The sequence below is a fragment of the Myotis brandtii genome, unplaced genomic scaffold (assembly GCF_000412655.1).
Source record: "Myotis brandtii unplaced genomic scaffold, ASM41265v1 scaffold273, whole genome shotgun sequence".
NCBI classification, from domain to species: domain Eukaryota; kingdom Metazoa; phylum Chordata; class Mammalia; order Chiroptera; family Vespertilionidae; genus Myotis; species Myotis brandtii.
Window position 1 is genome coordinate 903476 of NW_005360391.1, and position 15077 is coordinate 918552.

Here is a 15077-nt window from a genome sequence, read left to right on the forward strand (position 1 = left end):
ACGGAGTAAATGTCTGGGGGGGGGGCGGGGAGGAGACAGCTGGAAGGGGATGATAGTAACTACATTCATGGTTTCCTCCGACTGTGTGAGCTATCAATTCCTATTAGGCTGCTGCTATTGGCATGAATTAACCAGAAATAAATCTCTTCTGCATGTAACCACAATAAATTCTTTTGCAAATCTTCCCGTAGAGCCCTACTATATAAACTTTAAGTAGGACCAATTATTTCACTGGAAAGACAAAAGAATTCAAAGTCAGTCAAAAGAAACCAGCCGACTGTAGGATTGTGCTGTTGTTTTTTTATTGTGTTTTCAATGGAGAAATACATCATCTGTTTACAAAATAGCTCTTGAAAAATACAAGGAGTACAGATACTATAAAACAAAGCAAACTCCAGTCATGAGACACTACGTACATCATGCGAAAGCAACAGTCCGATCTCCAGGTTATGAAACTAGAATTAAAAAGTCACTACACAGAAAAGGTCCAAGTTCCCAGCGTGGCAAAACTTGGGTGCAGTTACAGGAAACGTTGAATAAACTGAATTTTTTCCCCCCAATGTGTAAACAAATGACAAGACTAAATCTGTGCCTGGCAATTTCAATCTAACTCTGAAGCTACACAAAACACCCAGCCACCTTGTCACTTGCCCTGGTAGTGTGACCCTTTTTCTCTGGTGGTGGAGACAGGGCCGGTGACTGTGCAGAGTGAAGACGTGGGAAGTAGAAATGTTGTATACTAGATGTTACAAAGTATGGTGAAAAGAAAGCCTCAATTAATGCATGGCCTAAGGGGAAGACTACACTTCAACTTTGGAAAATTAATTTAGAAGGACAGGGGAGAGTTTAAGTAATTGCAGTTTAACATGAAGATGCACATGACAGGATGGAGCACAACGGAGGATTCGTAAAACATGCTCATCGGGAAGATCTGTTAGGTTTGCTTTGTCCAGATTAAGAGGAAGTTTATCAACATCTAGCATCCCTCACAGTCATGAAGATGGCTGTTCTGGTGCTTAATTATGAGGAATTGCCTTCTTTAAAGAGTTCCTAATCTACTGACAGGATAAAATAAAATGAAAAAGGTGTAGAGAGAGCTGACTAGATGTCAAGTGAGTGCTAGAAATGATTTTTAAATGTTTCTAGATGTAAAATTTACTGACAAATTTGGTCAACCATTTAAAAATAAAAATTAGTTTAAAATTCTTGGAGAAAACGCCTTTTCGCCCACATGTTTAAAACTGAAAACCAGCTTGGCTACAGACCAGAGTTCTGTGGAGTGTACAACATCCCTCCTTTGTAGGATCGAGTGCTGTCCAAGACGGACCCCATGTTCACAGGCATTCCGTTAGTCCTCCTGGAGTTCCGGCCACGGGACCATAATCCAGTGTCCTGGGCCCGTGGCACAGGGTCACTGGCTCCACACCACTGCTTAAGAAAATACTGGCATTTTGTTTTGTGTGGACTAAATCCTACATTATGCATACAAGCAGAAAGGGAAAAAGGAAAACAAGGGGGAGGGAGCAAAATGCTTTTGTCTGTTTCAAAGACCACAGACTAAAGGCAAAACAATACCGAGCTTTAATAAGCTCAAAGAAAAAGATCTGCTGGCTGATCGCTGATTTATCTGCACTCTAAACAATTCTATAAATAAAACAAATATATCATTTCTTAATCACGACCCCCATCAATCCAAGTATTTCCTAATTATTCTTTCAATGTCAAACACATATCTTAGAATTGACATTTCCTTCGGAAGGGTTACAGCTGCCTCACAGGGACTGACTTAGACATACTCTTAGCCTTGCTCTCAAGTACAACAGTACACCGCTGCAGAATGGTATCCGATTTGAAGATTGATGGGAAAAGAAATTCTTCAAGAAAAAATGAAATCCATCAGGCTGAAATCTAAAATTAGTACTACTTTCTAAAGCGAAAATACATAAAAGTGCATCATCAGAATAAGGAGTTCTTATGCTAGTTTGTATCGCAAATTTTCCAAACAATGCATCAAACATAAACCCAATCCAGATGGTCAATTAAGGATACAAATATAGCTTGAGGTTTGGGTTTTTTTTGTGTGTGTGTTTGTTTTGTGTTTTTTGTTTTTTTTTAAAGGCAGTAATTTTTTAAAATAGTTAATGCAACTGTTGCTAACACAATAATAATAGTACTCCTGGCTTCACATACTAACCTGGACTTCCGATCAAGTGCTGCTTAGCCCAGTAAGGGAGGTCACACAAACCTACATCCATGTTCAGCCATGTCTAGTCTTGTACCCTCCAGTCTCCTTTCTTAGCATTTGAAGACAACAGGTTGAGTTGGCAGATATTGTTTATGGACCCCTGAGGTTGTTTTTACCGATTCAATCTCAGTTTTATTGAATTCTTGATAACAGGAATAGGATTTGCAGGGAGAGCAGGGATATCAGAAAGGTCTGTACTGGATGTTTTCTGAGGACAAAAGCAAAGAACACAACATTGTACAAAGCGCTGTAACTTAACAGAGATTTACTTTCCCACTGCTTTATTCCTAAGAAATGGAGGGATCTTAGCATAAGTATTAAAAATTTAAAGAAAACTTTCAAAATGAAATACAAATAAATATGAATTACTATGAAATTACTTCTTTTACACTTGTAGGAACATTTTAGCAATATGCAGAAAATGTAAGTAATTTCAAACATAGCTTTTAAAAACACACTCCTCTAACAACTGCCCAGCATGTCATTACCAGGGCAGTAACACTATGGGCTGTGGTGCTGACTGGTACTGCAGCGCCCCCATGTGGGAGAATACTTCAGGTTCACCTTATACACAGGAGCAGCAATTATCAGTAAACTTAGGATTTTTTGACCCTGTAAATTATCCATACAACTGAGCAATAATTTTATTATTTTAAACGTTAGGGAAGTTTCATATTAAAAATAAATTAAATCACAAGCCTTCTTTAACATTCAAAAACATAGAGATGAATTTTTAAATGTTTTATTATGGAAAATTCCAAAAATACACAAAAGTAGAGAGCACTGTATGATGAATTCCCATGCGTTCATTATGCAGCTTCATCAACTGTCAAATGAAAGCCAGTGAGTGCACTGTCCTCCCACCTTCGCTCCCCGGTTATGCTGAACCAAAGCCCAGAGATCCTATCATTCCATCTGTAAATATTTCAAGTTTATCCTCAAACCATAAGGATTCTTTGTTAAACACGGGCACAATCTTGTAATCACCCCCACCCCAAACATTCCCCTTATACCACCAAACACAGAGATGGATTTTTTACATCAACATAATCACTCCTATAACTGGGTGGTTTTCCTCTCAACAGCTCCAGAGATCTTTTCACTAGAAAGAAAATTCTACTTCCTCATAAAAATAGCTAATAAGCAAACACCCCTGGGCACTGATCACCACTGGGATGAAATCAATAAGACAAAACTATGAACAGTTCCCCAAGAAGAACGTGGGCACTGAGAGGCTGCCGGCCCATCGCAGGACAGTTTCAGGTGGATGAACAGGTTTGTCCATGTATCAACATCAAGCTCAACACTTGCTAACGTGGTTTTAGTTACCCCAATACCTCTTATCAGATAAAGGTTCTGAAATAAAAGACATTCCAGAAGAGTAAACATAATATGCAGACTATCTTTAGGGGCTGTGACGTAGGTCGTAGGTCATAGGGTTAACAGCCAGCAAAACCACATTTTAGAACTGTCACATTAAAATAACCCTGAACCACAAAGCAGCAAACATCGCTGGATTGTTCAGCAACTGTAGCCATCATCTCTCAGTTCTTTTGTAGGGTGACCTATTTAACCTCTAGCTAAAGAAAAGATGTACTTTGTGTCAGAGTTTGACCTGGACTTAGAAATATATTCAACTTGGGGGAATTCAAGAAAACATTTCGCCAACAAAATGGAAGTTCACAGATCAATGGTTGGGGGAGGACTGTCACAAGTAGAATTTCTATGTCAAGTGCAAACATTATTTTAAAGAACTATGGGGTCCATTACATTAATAACAAAATCAGAAATACACAGGGAGGCAGAAACACATTTTAAAAATAAAAAGATCATATTAACCTCGTAAAAATGAAATCCACAAAGAATGGTTTTTAGCTGTCATAATTTAAATTTCACTTTGACCTCTAAATAAAGCCGCTGTATGAACACTGCATGCTGACTAGTGAGGAGCTAAATCATTTGCACTATCACATGTGTAAGGGGATGAGTTAGCATCTGAACAGCACACAAAAAAGGTTCCACCACATCCTAGGCTCTGAACTACAATAAATACAGGGATAGGCTAGCAAGGAATTACTTTCACAAAGATACTTTATCCGTCTCCGTAAACGCTCATTTTAGCTCATTATGCCACTCTAATCTCCACAGCGTTTATAAAGCTCTCCTTGCTTTCTGCACTTAGTACCTGAGAGGCCAACAGAGAAGCCGCTGTCTGAACAGTCTCTGATTGAGTTGTACTTGTCTCTGTATCAAGTTGTTCCTGTGAGACAAAGAAGACAGGGACGAAAGAGTCTTAGAAAAGAATAAAAGAACAAAACGGGGTTTGGTGGCTAATAGAGCAGACATATTAGAAAACAGGAAGGATTAAGAGAAAGATGCGACTGCATTACAAAACCATCTTTTAAGCCTATTGCAGGCTATTACCCCATTGCACGTACACATAGATTTCTATTTGCCTACTTTGATCTTTTAAGGCGTGGTCAGAATATCTCGTGACTTCCCAACCAGCTCCAATTTGGACATTTTAAGCAAACAATAATTAAAGACATGCACAGGCACATTATGAAATGTGGCTCAGACAATGATTAACAAAATATAAACTCAAGCTCTTAACTATGTGAAGAACAAAGTCCATTCAATATTATTAAATAAAATTACTAAGAAGCACAAAAATTGCTCCCATGCCTTTAATTAAAAGTAGAAACTGTCTCTAAGACATTCCTCCTTCCTTTTGGTTTCTCTTTCCCATTCTCAATAATCAATGCTCAGTTTTGCTCTAAGGTTAGTCAGAAACCATGGGGTGAATGAGCCATGTCATCCCTCTGCTCCAACTCTTAAAAAGCAGTGCACACAAACAATAACACACACACACACATATATACACAAATGAAAAAAAATAAACATTTGAATTTCTATAAAAAATACTTATACAATAATAAAACAATGAAATACCAATTTTCTCCTCTGAAATTACAAAGGGTAAAATAGGATGTAAGAAATAGAAAAAGTGCAGTGTTTCTATAGCACAGTTTGGCAATACGTATCAAGTTTTAAAAGGAAGCATACTAGTTGCCTCAGTAATTCCTCTTTAATTAATTTATCCAAATGAAATAAACATAAATAATGGCAGCCATTTAACTATAGTCAATGCTACAGTAGGGAAGGGCAACTTTCTTTTAACAGGAACAATTGCTAACAATGGGAAACCGCCTGTATAAAAAATGATAACTGCTTTAAGATAGCATTCTATGCAGCCATTAATAATATTTTCTAGATTATAAAAATGACATGAAATTTTTTCTTGGTTTACAGAGTGAATAAAGACTTAAAAGCAAAAGGCTTTGGCAGTATACACAGACAAATCTATAAAGACATCAAAATAATACTTGCTAAAATATCAATCATGGGAATCTGGATAATTTGGGGGAAAGAAGATTTCCAATTTTTCTACAATAAGAAGGACAGAGTTAAGCCTTTAGTATATTTCAATTTCTGGGGGGAAAAAAATGATGTTCCCGGTCTCATACAATTTGGCTAAACCAATCTCTCCCAGCCTGTCTACCTTGTTTCAAGCCCCCCACACCTTAGGTTCTAGCCAGAACCTTCTGCAAAGAAAACTATTTTTCTAAACATACATACCACACTCTCACCTCAACAGCGAGATGACCTTCTCATGTTGGCCTGCCCATAACCCTCTGTATCCTTCAGAGACTGCCTCAAATACTACAGCTCCCTTTTGTGAAGCCTTACATTACTTCTGCAGTCAAAAAGTAACTTCTCTTGCCTCTCACCACCCCACCATCCTCAATCACTTTGATAATGTAATTAATTGCTTCTCTTTTATTTTCTTGACTTAATTGTAAATTCTTTAAAGGTACGGAACATAATTCACTCACCATTCTATATCGTTAGGTGCCCAACAGATTACAGTGCAACTAGAAGGACCTCAAACATTAGGAATTTAATTTTAGCATTGTAAATTTAACATTAAAAAGGGGCACTTCTGGAAACAACCTATGGAACAAATTACAACACAATATTCTACACACATTCCTATCACATCTTCCGTCCTCTGAATTGTGTATGTACACCAAGGCTAAATTTAGTATACCTTCGTTTCTGTTTTATCATGTCCACTCAAAGCAGGACAGTTAGCATCTTCACTTGTTTCATCCTGTTTTTAAAAAGAAAAGCTTTATTCTCTAAAATGAAAATTTTAGATTATTTGCCAATCAATGCTTTAACTTACATAATTTTTTAAGTTATGAAATAATTTAACCTGTAAGATCAAGTATGGCCTTAAAATAATTACTGATTCACTTAAATTTTTTCCATATTAACAAGTTTAATTAGTATACTAAATTGTAGTATCTGCCAAAATTAAAAAGAACATGATGAAAACTGTTATTCATCACCACCACCTAAAGTACACACACACACACACACACGGTTCTAAAAAGAATATCCCTTTAATTTTCCCAAAGTTAATTAACCACAAAATCCCTTAGTGTGACCTATTAAAATCCTGAATAAAAGGTTTAAGAAATGCTCTCTCCTCAGGTCTTAATTTTTAAGTGTATTATAATTCTATTCAAAACAATGCATTTTTGATAAAGAGGGAACAGGGGAAGCCCAAAATGGCTATACTTTCCCATTCCTGTACTAACTTGTTAATAAGCATCACTTTCTTAAGAAAAATAATTGACACTAATTTCACTGCTTTACTTACTAGACAGAACTAAAATTTAATTTTAATTGGCTCTAAAACAAGACATGGAAACTACAGGATAAACTTATAGAGTAGGAGAGATTTAATTGCAATATCAACCAATTCCAATAAAAACCTTATTTGTATCCCTCAAACATACATACTTAACAAATAGTACTTTAAAACCCTACTGAACCAATTTCAATTCTGACTGGATATGTGACAATATGGTAATATTGGTAAATGTACTTATACACACACACACAAATATATATATGGTGTAATATACTATAGCTGTGTTTTTTATTAGTCCTTATTTTTAGAAATATTTATGGTTGAAATGATATGCCTGGGATCTGCTTCGTAACATGGGAAGTGAGCAGATGTGCAGGTGAAAGAAGGCTGGCAATGATTTGTTAGCTGTAGTGATGCAGACATGACTGTACATTATTATCACTCTGTACATGTTTGAAATTTTCCGTAAGTTTTTAAAATATTTATAGCATCATATTAAAAAACATATATGGTATCATAAGTTTTAAAATATATATATGGGGCAGATTTTTCTATTTTTATTTTACATTACTGCCATTTATATATATTTGAAAAGCTTTAGCATATGATGCAAATTTAGCAGAGCTAAACTACCTAGCAATACCTAAAACCCTCCTGTCTACATACACCTTAGTGTATTAATTAAGCAGAACCAGTGTTTCTTTCTGATTTGCTAAAATTTCTAATGCCAAGTACTCATTAACAAAGAATAAAAAAAAAAAACCAGTTTAGGAGACCTTCAAAATTAGGATATTTAGAATATTTTTTAACAATCTTCTTCAAATTTAGCACCATGATTTTAGGCCTGGGTTTTAATCCTGTCTCTGAGTTTTATTAGCTTTATAAAGGAAAAAGCCAATGAACCTTGAGTTTCTCTTCTAAGAAATGAGATTTATAACAGATCCTAAGATCCCTTCTACAGTTTAAAATTCCATTTTTATTAGTCAAAATAAAAATGAGCTGCCAAGAAGCAAACCCCAGATTGAGAAACTATACAGAAAAAAAATATTTGCAAGAAAAAAATGGGAGAAACCTATATTTTACAGGATACTTGAGACATCAATCAATTGCTAAACAGGGATCTTATTTATAGACTAGAGGCCCAGTGCACAACATTTGTGCACTCGGGCTGGGGGTCGGGGAACCCTAGCCCAGCCTGCGCCCTCTCACAGTCTGGGAGCCCTCGGGGGATGTCCGACTCCCAGCTTAGGCCCACTCCCCACAGTCAGACATCCTTAGCGCTGCCGCAGAGGCAGGAGAGGCTTCCACTACCGCCACTGTGCTCACCAGTCATCAGCCAGGCTTCTGGCTGAGTGGCACTCCCCCTGTGAGAGCGCACTGACCCCAGGGGGCAGCTCCTGCATTAAGCGTCTTCCCCCTCGTGGTCAGTGCGCGCCATAGCAACCGGTCATTCCACCATTCGGTCGATTTGCATATTAGCCTTTTATTATATAGGATTTGGACAAATAAAGACTAAAAAAACACACAAATCAATGACACAATTAGGGATCTTTGGGCACTGACTAGATATATAATATTAATGAATTGTTGATTATATTAATGAATTATTGATTTTTTTTTCTAAGTGGGTTACACTTATTTTGTTACTATTGGCCTGGTGCACAAATTCATGCACATTGAAAGGAAATTAATTAGAAGAAATATTTTAATATCGCTATTAGCCCTTTCTCTATAATAGAAGTGTCAGCCAAATTCACAATCGACAATGACAGATCAAAATAACATGCGCAATTGGCACCAGCAAGAGCTTTAAATGTATTGTGCATGCGTGAGTCAACTTAGCCTTTTATATATACAGAGACTTTCCTTTTTGTAACCATTATCTTTTAGATAGAAGAGTTTTAAAAAAAAACTAATGGAATGATATGTTTGGAGGAAGTGGAAAAGGCTGAAAGAACTAAGAGTGCAGGGATTGGCCAAGTGCTCATACCTGAAGCTGCATGGTGGGTACATGGATACATGAAATGATTCTCCTGTGTGCACGTTTAAAATTTTAAAAACTCTACATTCCTACTACTTCCCTAAACTAGACATGAAACGTAAGTGTTTTCTAGCAAGGTAAGAGCAAATGAAATTACAAATATTGTGCTGGTACACATTTGGTTAGAGCTCACAGAGAATCATTAAAAAATTAACCAATTAACGCCCTAACTGGTTTGGCTCAGTGGATAGAGCGTCGGCCTGCATACTCAAGGGTCCCAGGTTCGATTCCAGTCAAGGGCATGTACCTTGGTTGCGGGCACATCCCCAGTAGGGAATGTGCAGGAGGCAGCTGATCGATGTCTCTCTCTCTCATGGATGTTTCTAACTCTCTATCCCTCTCCCTTTCTCTCTGTAAAAAGATCAATAAAATATATTTTAAAAAAAAATTAACCAATTAACATTAGGAAAATGGAATGATAAGTGTCTAGAACTATGCTTGCATATACTAGGGCCGTGGTCGGCAAACTGCGGCTCGCAAGCCACATGCGGCTCTTTGGCCCCTTGAGTGTGGCTCTTCCTAAGCCTTAGGAGTACCCTAATTAAGTTAATAACAATGTACCTACCTATATAGCTTAAATTTTAAAAATTTGGCTCTCAAAAGAAATTTCAATCATTGTACTGTTGATATTTGGCTCTGTTGACTAATGAGTTTGCCGACCACTGGACTAGGGTAAAAGAAATGTAAATGTGGAATCACACCCACACCGGGACATTCTTAGGCCGAGGCACAACACAATCCAGTAGCATGGGGCTTTTCAGAGGTTCCCAGGGACTCAGGTTAGCTGCTTCCTCACCCACTCCCTGCCTCCAAAATGTTTTTCTAGAGCGTTTGGAAGAGGTGGGAAGCAGATGACTGAGGAAGGGATGGACTAAACCAGCAATCGCCAACCGGTGGCCCGCGGACCACTGGTGGTCCATGAGTTCTGAAAGATTGGCGCCCGCTGGTTTAAGGAACCTTTGGAGCAGCGGTTGCCAACCGGTGGTCCGTGAGGTCCGAAAGGTTGGTGACCACTAGACTAAACTAATCCCCTTCTGGTGGTAGTTCTTTCTTTTTTTAAAAAAATTAAGTTTTACACAGGAACATGAATGAATATCTCAAAAAAAAAAGGGGGGGGGGGGAAGAAGAAATCCCCAGGCCTAAACTCCTGGAGAGTTTCTGACTCTGTATTTGGAGATGGCCCTAAATTCTGGTAAGAAAAAAACAAAAACCTGAAAAAGTAATTCTGACGTACGGTCAGGGTTGAAAACCACTGCCTTTGGAGATAATTACAGACGGATTTTCAGAATACATGTTTTAAAATATACTGTAACCATTTTTCATTCACAGAATCATAAGAGTGACAAAATTCATCAAATTATTCATAGTTCATTAATAGTGACTATTTCCTAGAAGAACAACAAAAAAACTTCAGAATAACCTAGGGGATAAAACATTTGAACTGTCACCTCTGTGGCAATGGTGAAAGCCTCACTAACAGGAAACAACACGAGAGTCACTCCAGGGATCAATGAAACTGTGTAATAAGGCTATTTCTAGACTAAGATACACACTTAAAATCAATGTATACTTTTAATGGTTTTCTTAAAACTGAGACTTTGACAAGATAAACCACTCACTATAAAAAGTTCATATTTCTAGAAAATTTCCTAAAGAGTTAAGAGAAAATAATAATTCAAGCCCCCCAAACTAATCTGACTTTACAACTTTTGGCCAGGCATTCCATTAGGAAATCCCCTTAGAACCACTCGCATTCTTACCAAGTATAGTGTAAAAACTCCAAAATTCCATTTGGATCAAGAAACAAAAACCATGTCCAAAAAAGCTATGAAAAAATCAGTACCCATGCCCAGCCAGAGTGGCTCAGTAGTCAACCTATGAACCAGAAGGTCATGGTTCGATGCCCAGGTTGTGGGCTCAATCCCCAGTGGGGGGGCATGCAGGAGGCAACCTATCAATAATTCTCATCATTGATATTTCTATCTCGCTCTCTCCCTTCCTCACTGAAATCAATAAAGACATATATATATATATTTTTAAAAGGACCTAAGGTCTAGAACTGGACTGTGTGCTGCTATATAAAAATTTTTTTAATTGGTACCTATAAAAGCCAGCTGTATGAGAGCAATAAATGAAGGTGCCATTAAGTGCACGCTAAGTCGTTATGAACTAGACATGCTACAGAAGCTGGAGTGAGAGGCAAAGCTGTAGGAAGAGGCCACTGAGAGAGCAGGGAGGGGGAGAGAAACTACGGCACGCAACACTCCCCAAACATTTCCTACAAGCTTTCCTCCCTCCTGCTTCTCATTTTAGGCCCACAAAGGTTTTCTTTCCCTGGATTTTAAAATAGTTAAGCTGGTGTTCTCATGGGTAACTAATATATAGGTACCTCTTCTGTTTTGGTTTTCTTGGGACTTTCTTCTCTGTGAGGTGAGGATTTCCTCTTGACCCCTCCTGTGGGACTAGGTATTTTTGTTGCTGCATTTCCTGAAGGTCGTGGTGGTGGGTTGACCAGGCGTGTTGCAGAAACCACTCTGGAGACCGCAGGCTTTGGTGGTGATGAAATGGCTGGCTGTGTGGCAGTTTGAGGAATGCTCTCGCTCGATGTACCTAAGTAATAAGTAAACATTAATACATAAAAATTAAGTCATCAACATTAAGGTACAAATACAGCTTTATTTCTCTAGATTTGATATCATTGATAACTTTACATGCAAATATTAAAATGGCATTAAAAAACTGAATTCAAACTACTTAATTAACAAATAAAGCCATCTTTCCAAACAAAGGCTGAGTCCGGTGTGGGCCAGTGGTTGGAGGGCCAGGCCAGCCGTGTACCAAAGGGTAGCACCTGGGCTGCAGGTATGATCCCAGGTGGGAGGCAACCGACCAATGTGCCTCTCACATCGATGTTTCCCTCTCCCCCCCTCTTTCCACTCTCTTTAAAATTCAAAGGGAAAAATGTCCTAGGGTGAGGATTAACAACAAAAACAAAGAGCAAAGGCTGAAACTTCATATAACGTAAAGTCCTCTCAAACCTGTCAAACCAATTCCCTTGCCCCCTGAGCTTTCACTGGAATCCACTTGTGGCGCAGGAACTTCGGCGGCCTGGACGTTGGTCACAGATGCTGCTGTCACAGCTGGAGCAGGACTGTTTCTGCTGTTTAAAAACATTGACAAGTAAACCAAGAAGCATAAAATTTTGTGAAATTATTTTCTAAAGGATTGTTTAGATTTACTTCTCAGACATATACATTAGTAACTGATTTCATATAATAAGACATAACCAACAATCAAAAACACACAAACCTTCTAAAGCAGTGCTGTCCCACAGAACTTTCTATAACAATGTCCTTAATCTACACTATCCCATATGGTAGTCACTATATAGATGAAATAAGGGCAGTGAGAAATGGAACATTTAATTTTATTTAATATTAATTACATGTAAAGTGCCACACAACTAGTGACTACCATATTAGAACGGTTCTGAAAAAATGTTATCTGCCCTGGCTGGTGTGGCTCATTTGGTTGAGCGTCCTAACCTGCAACAAGAGGTCGCTGGTTCAATTCCTGCTCAGGGCACATGCCCAGATTGCTGCTCGATACCCAGTAGGGGGCATGCAGGAGACAGCCAATCAATAATTATCTCTCATCATTGATGTTTCTCTCCCTCTCCCTTCCTCTCTGAAATCAATAAATATATACATATTTTTAAAAGTCTGCAGGATACACTTATAGAAGTTAAATATAAATATGATCTTTTGTTTTCTAATTTTTGTTACCACAGCCATATATTTCTTTCATAATAAAAAACATTTAGCTGCTTAAAATGTTTTTAAAGAGTCACTTAATCCTCAAAAAAGTTTTCCTTAACATAAACCAGCCCACGTAGATCTTCCCCTTCTTTGGAAGGTCCCTAATATTTCATAGATATGTTCCCCCACAACAAAGGCAAAGCAGCTCGAGGACAGCAAAGTAATGTTGTCCCTCTTGTCTGTTCTCTTTAGCACACCACACTGCTCAGTGGGGGCAGCAGGAGTCTCAGTACATGAAACTGAAGAGGTTATAGCACAAATAGTCATATTTGTATCAAGACATATGGAACATAAGTATGACACGGTAGGACAAATTACATTCTGCAAAACTAAGAGTTAAATGGCTATTTAAAAAATATTTTAAGATGGAATAAAATTCATATTCTAAATAGATGACTTTAACAACAATCAAATATGTTTACAAATAGCCACTACACTCCCATTCCCTTGTTTTCTTACCCCTGAGAGCTGCCAGAACTGTTCAATGGACTGGTCTTCATAGCACTAGTAGGTGAAGGCACAGACATGCTGTTATCACTGTCCATAGACAAGTCGAGGCTGTTCTCATTCAGAGGTGTCAATCTGACACCTTCTGTTGAATGCTGCAATCAATAAAACATTCAATCAAATACATCTGAATTTTATCCAGATCTATGAAACATGAATGTCTTTTACTTGACATATGATTTCTACTAAAAAGTACAAATCAAAATTTATGAAAATCAGAAGTGTCATGCTGACTATAAAAGGCATAGATTTGAGAGACACATACTCCTAACTTCTAAGAAGCCTTCAACTATAGCTCTTCCGTGGGAGAAATAAGGAGAAAGGAATGGTACATTAAACATACACACTGAATACAAAACACATTGCAAATTAAAAAGTACATGAAACGACATGGATCTTAAATCTGAGAGCTTAAATATACATACATAAATGTATTAGAAAAGTCTACTAATAATAACACGATGTTAACAATGACTATCTCTAGCTATCGGGATTAGAAGTAATTGTTAACAGATTTTTTAATTATTCTACAATAAACTTTATTGTATAATTTCAAAAAATGTCAGTAAGTGCCATTCCTACATACTTGTAAATAAATGAGCCTCTCCAAAGCAAAGGATTCCTTAATGCTCTAAGGCAACGTAAGATATCAACATGGTAATTCAATAGTGTAAATTATCCTATGGAAAAGACTAATTTTCTGAAAACTAAACCTTATATCCACATGTAAATCCTAATGTTGGCCCTGCTTCTTAAAAAGCAAAGCACTCAAAGACAGTAACTTAATATAGGAACAACAAAAGAAAACTAAACAACTGTAAGTGGTTCTATGAATGAAAGTTGATTTCTAAAGTGACTTAAGATTTCCATTTCGGCAATTAATGCTACTATCATGTCAAATTTACTTCAGCTTTTTTCTTTCCAGAATACTCTCAGCCTCAGTGTTCACTTATCTACAAAAACATTTTAATAGAAATAATTTGCATTGTTGACAAAAACTCACATCCCACACGTGTGTGCGTGTATGCTCTAATTTTTAATTTAGAACTAGAGAAACCACTATGTACATAAACAAACATTTTATTCCTCTTTTCCCAACCCCAGCCCGTTAGCCATCCATTATGGTTATTGTTCGCTAACATATACTTTTATTTCATATTCTCTTTTAAATCATATATGGTTTTGACCTAGCTGGTTTGGCTCAGTGGAATGAGCGTCGGCCTGTGGACTCCAGGGTCCCAGGTTCGATTCCAGTCAAGGGCACATGCTCAGGTTGCAGGCTCGATCCCCAGTAGGGGGCATGCAGGAGGCAGCCAATCAATGATTATCTCTCATCATTGATGTTTCTCTCCCTCCCTCTCTGAAATCAGTAAAAATATTATTTTTTTAAAAATCATATATGGTTTTACATTTTTTAAACTTGTAAACTTCACATGAATGTACCAAATGGTACATACTCATCTGTACCTTTTTAACTCAACATAGTATGTAGCTGTAGTTCATTTATTTTCACGGGTATGTTTAAGTATTCCATTATAGGAATAAGTCATTTATTTTTGAAACCAAATAAGCAAATATCTCTGAACTAAAATCCCAATAAGTCCTCTATAGTAAGTCCAAATAATAAAAAAGCAAAGTTACTCAACAGGAAGCACTAATAACAGCATAATATAAAACATTAACTCTGGTTACCTCTGTTAGTGATCTTTATCTTCAATAACTTTAAAAATTTAAATAAAATAA

At 37.3% G+C, this 15077-nt stretch overlaps 1 protein-coding gene across 8 annotated transcripts in view; it reads right to left on the reverse strand.

Moving 5' to 3' along the window:
- Nucleotides 1-280: 280 nt before the first annotated feature.
- Nucleotides 281-15077, reverse strand: part of PAPOLA (poly(A) polymerase alpha) — a 57787-nt gene continuing 42990 nt past the window's right edge. For 6 of the 8 annotated variants that reach the window (XM_005868536.2, XM_014541476.1, XM_014541473.1 and 3 more), the window contains 6 exons: nucleotides 13287-13429; nucleotides 12048-12169; nucleotides 11399-11619; nucleotides 6357-6419; nucleotides 4431-4505; nucleotides 281-2453 (listed from right to left, as the gene is read on the reverse strand). In XM_005868536.2, coding sequence (XP_005868598.2) covers nucleotides 2358-2453; nucleotides 4431-4505; nucleotides 6357-6419; nucleotides 11399-11619; nucleotides 12048-12169; nucleotides 13287-13429 — 720 coding nt within the window. In that variant the 3' untranslated portion in view covers nucleotides 281-2357. The remainder of the gene's footprint in view (nucleotides 2454-4430; nucleotides 4506-6356; nucleotides 6420-11398; nucleotides 11620-12047; nucleotides 12170-13286; nucleotides 13430-15077) is intronic. The other 2 variants (XM_014541472.1, XM_014541475.1) reach the window with 2 other exon arrangements.